General features: G+C 53.1%; 1 protein-coding gene across 1 annotated transcript; it reads right to left on the reverse strand.

Moving 5' to 3' along the window:
• Nucleotides 1-314: 314 nt before the first annotated feature.
• Nucleotides 315-1,678, reverse strand: LOC109734687 (dof zinc finger protein DOF5.8). The gene is made up of 2 exons (XM_020293885.4): nt 1,312-1,678; nt 315-1,219 (listed from the first exon to the last, which is right to left on the reverse strand). The coding sequence occupies exons 1-2, from the start codon at nt 1,423-1,425 to the stop codon at nt 668-670; spliced, it is 666 nt and encodes a 221-aa protein (XP_020149474.1). The 5' UTR covers nt 1,426-1,678; the 3' UTR covers nt 315-667.
• Nucleotides 1,679-6,000: the final 4,322 nt, after the last annotated feature.

Below are 6,000 nucleotides of genomic sequence, written 5' to 3' on the forward strand. Positions count from 1 at the left end.
ACATTATCAGATGTATTAGTTTTCTTAGATGTCAAACTTACACGGAGCAAAATGAGTGAATCTACACTCTAAAGTATGTCTATATACATTCATATGTAGTCTGTATTAACATCTTTAAAAGGTCTTATATTTACAAACGGAGCGAGTATTTGTCTGGATACAGATGTATAGAGAGATAATACCAACCAGTGAGTATGCATGGAGACCGACTAGGATTGTCTCTAACTAATATTCAAGTCGATTTTTGTCATCCGAAATCGTTCTCTCCCTCTCCTCCTATGCTTTCAGCTCACAAGTCGTCACCACCACTTGAATAGTTTGAAGAAGAAAACGCCATTGCTTTGACTAATTACTAACATGGCTAGACTCAAGTTGCACGCATTACTATTCCCTTACTGAGGTTTACCTAGAGCACCAAAACCAGGAGGAAAAGTACTTAACAGCGAGCCTGGTTACTCAGACGCTTGCTAGCCACATCCATACATGCAAATATAACCTGAAATGGATCGAGCTACGTAATCAGATCACTAGTGTGGTCAAGGATGTCTGGTTTGACACAGGAGACGTACAATTTCCCGTGCAAATTAGCCTCGATCGAGGCTGCGATCATAAAACAGGAGCCTCGAACGCGCCGGCGACACGCTGACTGACATGACGACGCCGATCATCAGTTGCCGGCCGCCGGGGGCCAGGTGAGCTCCAGGCCGCCGAAGTCGTCCCACGCTCCCGTCGCGCCGGTGGGGGCGAGCGCCCCGTCGCAGCCACCCCACGGCGCCGCGAGCCCGCCGTAGAGGCGGTCTGTGGTCGCTGGTGTCCAGGGGAACCCGCCGAGCCCGAGATCGAACTGCGGCAGGAAGACGGGGCCGCCGTCGGTGAGGAATGGGAAGACTGGGAGCGGATGGTCTGAGAGAGCGCGCGTCTCCTCCAGGTTCGGCTGCGGCGAGTCAGAGGAGGTCGTCTGGGGCTCGGCGGAGGGCCTGCGGCGCTTGCTGCTGCCGCCGCGGCGGCATGCCCCGCCGACTGGGACGTTGCGGAGCGTGCCGCCATGCGTCCAGTAGCGGCGGCAGGTGCGGCAGTAGTGGCGCGGCTGCGTGGTGCTGTAGTTGTTGTAGTAGCAGAACTTGGTGTCGGTGGAGCTGCACCGCGGGCACTCCAGCTTCGCCTGCTGCTGCGGGCTCTGGCCGTTGCCGTTCTTCTTGCCCGCCGCGCTCTCCTGGACCTGATCACCAGTTCACCGCGCGCGCGCATCAGTACGTGGAGTTGCCGTACGTGTAGTCATGTAAGTACGCAGTGAGCAGAGCAGTGGCTGACCTGCGGGAGTGCCAGTGGAAGCTCAGTAGCGTCGGAGGCTTCCGCAGCGAAAGGGCGCTTGGTGCCGGCGTTGGAGCTGGCGGCGGGGAGGAGAGAGGCGGAAGCTGGAGCCATCCTTTGCGGTGCGAGCAGAGCAGCGCATGCCCCGGCCGTCGCTTAAAAGGAGCTGCGGGCGTGGTGATTAGCTCTAACCGATCGAGCTACTCGTAGCTAGCTAAGTAGGGAGAGGAAGGAGAGAGTGAGACGCAGCGGTCAGTGTGAGCTGGATGGGCGGCAAGCGGCGGCGGCAATCAGATAATGATGGGGCTGACGGATCGATCGACGGGAGCGGTTGGCCCTGGCCTACTGGCTACTAGTGGTAACCTATGTGAGGACGTGCGTCCAGCGGGTGTCCTATATATAGAAGCCGGCAGAACAAGATGCTCTCCTTGCGTCCGAAGGTTGCTTCCTCCACCGTGCACGGTGCACCCCACGCGCGTCGCCGTCGCGTTCTATATATGTCTGTCTGGCACGACCGGCGACGAGGACCCGACGCGCACGGCCATGCCTTATTAGCAGTAGGAGTAGAGTAGGAGCGTTCAGTTTGCCGAGGAAACCGAACGGCAGGTCGGGTGTCCATGGTGTGGAGAGGAGACTGGAGAGCTCTCGGTCGTGGTGGATAGATGGAATCTTGCAACTTGCCGCTGGCAGCTAACCAGTCCGGTCCAGATGCGCATGTAGACGTCCTCCCGCGGCACTGTGCCGAGATACTGTGATGTGTGATCGACGAACGCGACCCAACTGTTCTGTACGTTTATACGTGATCGGCGAGTGGGCGTCGTCGCATCAACATCTGCCGTCGCCGCCACCGGGCCACTGCGCAGGCGGCACAAGCGGGGGCGCCGGCCGGACACGAGGTGACACCGACGCATGCATCCATCCACTGTGTTTTGCGTGCGCGGCGGGCATGAACGAGGAGCGATGGGGGCGGACGCGAGCTGGCGGTCGTCGTGTGCTCTGCTCGTCGCGTCAGGGTGACGCGGCCCGGGACCCGCCGGAGGTTGGCGAGATAGCCTAGGCGAGAGAGAGGACAACGGGGGACATGGTCGGTGCCGCTTTTTCTACGCGGCGGGGCCACACGCTGACACGCGAAGGCGACGGCGCTGTCACCGTCCTGGGTTTTGTTTCTGCGTTCTCTCGTGGCTGGTCGATGCTTATGCGCAGAGGGCGTGACGGTGAATCTCGGACACGGCTCCATTGTGGAAGAAGGGGAATGGGAGTTAGGGAAGTCAATTCCCATCGATTTTTTTTAGGTATTTGTTAATTCGTGAGCAGAGTTTTATCCCACGTACATTTCCATCATATACCAAACAAGAGAATGGGAGTAAAAATATACTTTCCGTGCCTAATCGCTCCATCAACACCTTTGTGCAAACTTCCATTCCCCCGCCCGAGTGTTTACCAGACAGGTTGTGAGCTCCTAGTGGCAGCGGCCAGTGAGTTAATTAAAGGTGGGTCAGGAGATCTGCCGAGCTACATGGTGTCGGGGGGGGGGGGGGGGGGGGGGGTGCATGCTGGGAGGCGGCTATGGATCTTTTGCTGAGACTTGGTTTTAACTTCTGACTACTCAAATTTGAGCGACGGTTGATAGTTCACTTCAATTTGTTGAGGAGTTAAATTGAATGAGGGTTTAATTGGTACATAATGCTTCGCACAAGAGAAAGGGCAGTCACAGTGATTGAAAACCCTAGCCGCCATCATCGGCCACCCCTCTTGCAGCCGCGAGGGCACGTCCGCAGGCAAAGCGTGGTGGCTGCGGCGGCAGCGACGAGGAGGCCTTGATCAAGGGTGGCTTGCTTGGAGGTGTTACTCTGAACAGTGAAGGAGATGATGGCTCGACTGTCGGTCTTCGTCATATGGTGCTCGAGTGGTGTTGGTGAAGCCTACGTTGGCCGGAGGGATCCATGGCAATGATTTTCAATCGCAGCCTGGCCTGGCTACTGGCTAGGTCACCCGAGAAGAGGGTGTCCGTACAAGGCCCTGGACTGCCCCGCGGTTGACATCAAATCCAGACCTGCCATGATGCGGCACAAAATTTTGTTTTTCATGTTTGCTTTAGGGAGCCTTCATGTTTGGTTTGGGGCAGCAACACGCCGGGTGTAGGTATGAAAATAATAATGTTCTTCCCGCCCTATATTCCTGTTCCATTGGTACATTTATCGCCGGCAAAGAGTGTGTGGAGCCATGTCTCCAGCAGGGCTTCCGGGATCCGGTTGATTTAGGTTTTTGGTTAGTTGAAATAACATCTTTTAAGAAGTTACATACTTCTAGACCCACAAATTCCGGTATATGTCCGTTTGTATGTCCAGACGTGGCCTCTCTTGAAGATGCCCTAGGACAGCACGATTACACATTTACACGCCCTGAATAGTATTCCACACACTAGTGAGGTATGAGAAAAAATTGGACCGCGCCGTCTACGAATGCGAGTGCGCCTCGCACACGAAACACGTACGCACTCCTACGCGTGTGTGTGGGTCGATCCGGCGCGCGTTACGAGGTACGGATGAAGCGCCGAGCATGTTGTGCTGGGTGCAGTCCAGTGTAAACGTGAGTTGAGTGTGTGGGCAGCTTGGAGCAGTAGCAGGCGTGCAAGGGAGGCTGAATAGAGAAATGTCGTGCACTTTCGGCGCCGCACGGACGTTAACCGCTGAATCCAGAGGCGTGCAGTCTTCCAAAATTCTCGGCTTCATCCATTCCATTCCCACCCGTGCGTGCGTGCACAGAATAAACAATGCTGCAATGATCGAGTGATGATTAGTGCAGGCGTACGTAGGAATCATTTACCAGTTCCTGCATTGCACACGCATCCGTCGGGAGAGAATGTTCAGGCCACCAGCTCGCTTGCAACTGAGGTCCAATTCTTCTTCGAAAAATAAGAAAAAGTTAAGGTGAAATTAGTTACAGTCCAAACAAAATGAATTAAGATGGGCGTTGAAGCATTCCCCTACAGGCGACTGAGAAGATGCAAGAGCATCACTAACAGGACATGTAAAATAGGGCACTCAAAATCAGTTTCTGGGAGTCATCAAGAAATAAACATCAGTTTTAGGGCACCAAAATGTTGATTCTAATGCACTCAAAATATTTCTGGCTTAGCAAATGATGTAAAATAGGGCATCCAAAATAACTTGACCAGGCATCCAAAATAACTTGATCATTGCATACTTTGGTCCAACCGTTCAAACATTTAAACTTTTAAACATGCAAACTTAAACATAGAATACAAACACCTACTCATGACTAGAGCGTCGAAGATCGTTCCAGTCAATGGCATCATCCTCATCGTATTGGACTGCATCGTCTGACTCGACATTGATCACCCTTGAGGGGCCAACCTCGTCCTCCTTCTTGATCGCCTTGATCCGTGGGAATACTGGAGCTCCTAAATCAACTCATATGTGGGAAGTAAGTGGGGTGTTCCGGCGTGTCTAGAAACCCATCACGTTAGACACGGCCCACCTCAGAGCACTTTCAATCTTTCTTTCCTTTTTTTTTATCTCTTTCCAACATCCCCATGGATAAGGACGAACAATTTGGAGAACACGAGTACATGTTGTCGTGAACGGACAAATGAGAGTTTTAAGCGGACACATGCAGACAGCCGTGTCCGTGGACAAATGATCAAATTAGCTAGTCTGATTAAAGATGCTCTAACCCTAATGAATTCAGACGTTACAATTGATTTGCGTCCGTCTCCGTATGGGCTGTACTGGGCCTGGTCCATACGCATCAATGGCACACAGCTTGATCGTCATCATCTTCTAAAAAAAAAACCTTGATCGTCATCATGCACGATGCGCCCTGCCTGGAAGTCCGTCCTCCCCGAAGGCGAGCACGGGGCCTCCTGGGGCAGAGCTAGACGCCCCTGACGCGACCTCATCCTCTTCGTGCATGGCGTCGCTCCGACATCTAGCAGTATAAGAAAATCGTGTGCAATTGTAACTTTGTTAGTATGTCTGTACGCTGCGCGCGAGATGGCAACCTTGGACGCACTCCAGCCCAATGCAGCCCTGATGCTAAACAGATCTATTTCAATACGGACTCCAGGTCGTGATGTCGTACGGCAGTTTGAACTGAGCCGTCCAAACATGCATATGCATATATTCTTTCATCGAGACCGGCCGGTTTGATCCGAGCAGCCCCAGATATAATGACCAGAAGTACATATCGCCACCCGCGGCGCTATCACTGGTGGCTGCGGCTCGTGACCGCACTCTAGAAGAGATGCTCGGCGTACTCGGCGGCCTACCTTGTCGTCGTTGTCAAGTCACCCAAGGCATACATCTGGGACGTAGACTTCCACGGATGCTCTCTCCCCGCTTCGCTGACAGCCAGGCTCGCCTTCTTGACGGTGTCACTACCATCAATACGGACATGACGTACTCATCGTTGCGGCCCTTGACGATGTCCAAATTGATTGGTAACGTTTCCTATTATTTTTAAATGGTAATCATCCCTTGCATCCTGCTACCAACAATGCCTTTTGGAGGCAATCTTCAGGTTGTTCACGGTAGTTTGACTAAAGCAAATGAATGTCACAAATTAATGGACTGTTTCTAATACATGAAGAAAAAGCAAGATTTGGTCGCAAATGGACAACCCGAGCTGCTACTCAATCCCCGTCTGACCTGTAGCCCTCATGTCTTG

Source organism: Aegilops tauschii, chromosome 2 (genome assembly GCF_002575655.3).
Source record: "Aegilops tauschii subsp. strangulata cultivar AL8/78 chromosome 2, Aet v6.0, whole genome shotgun sequence".
Lineage (NCBI taxonomy): Eukaryota > Viridiplantae > Streptophyta > Magnoliopsida > Poales > Poaceae > Aegilops > Aegilops tauschii.

Coding starts and splice junctions, on each gene's coding strand:
- LOC109734687 (XM_020293885.4), bottom strand. CDS start 1,425: ATGGCTCCAGCTTCCGCCTCTCTCCTCCCCGCCGCCAGCTCCAACGCC. Junction 1,220..1,311: donor TTCCACTGGCACTCCCGCAG/GTCAGCCACTGC, acceptor ACTGGTGATCAG/GTCCAGGAGAGCGCGGCGGG.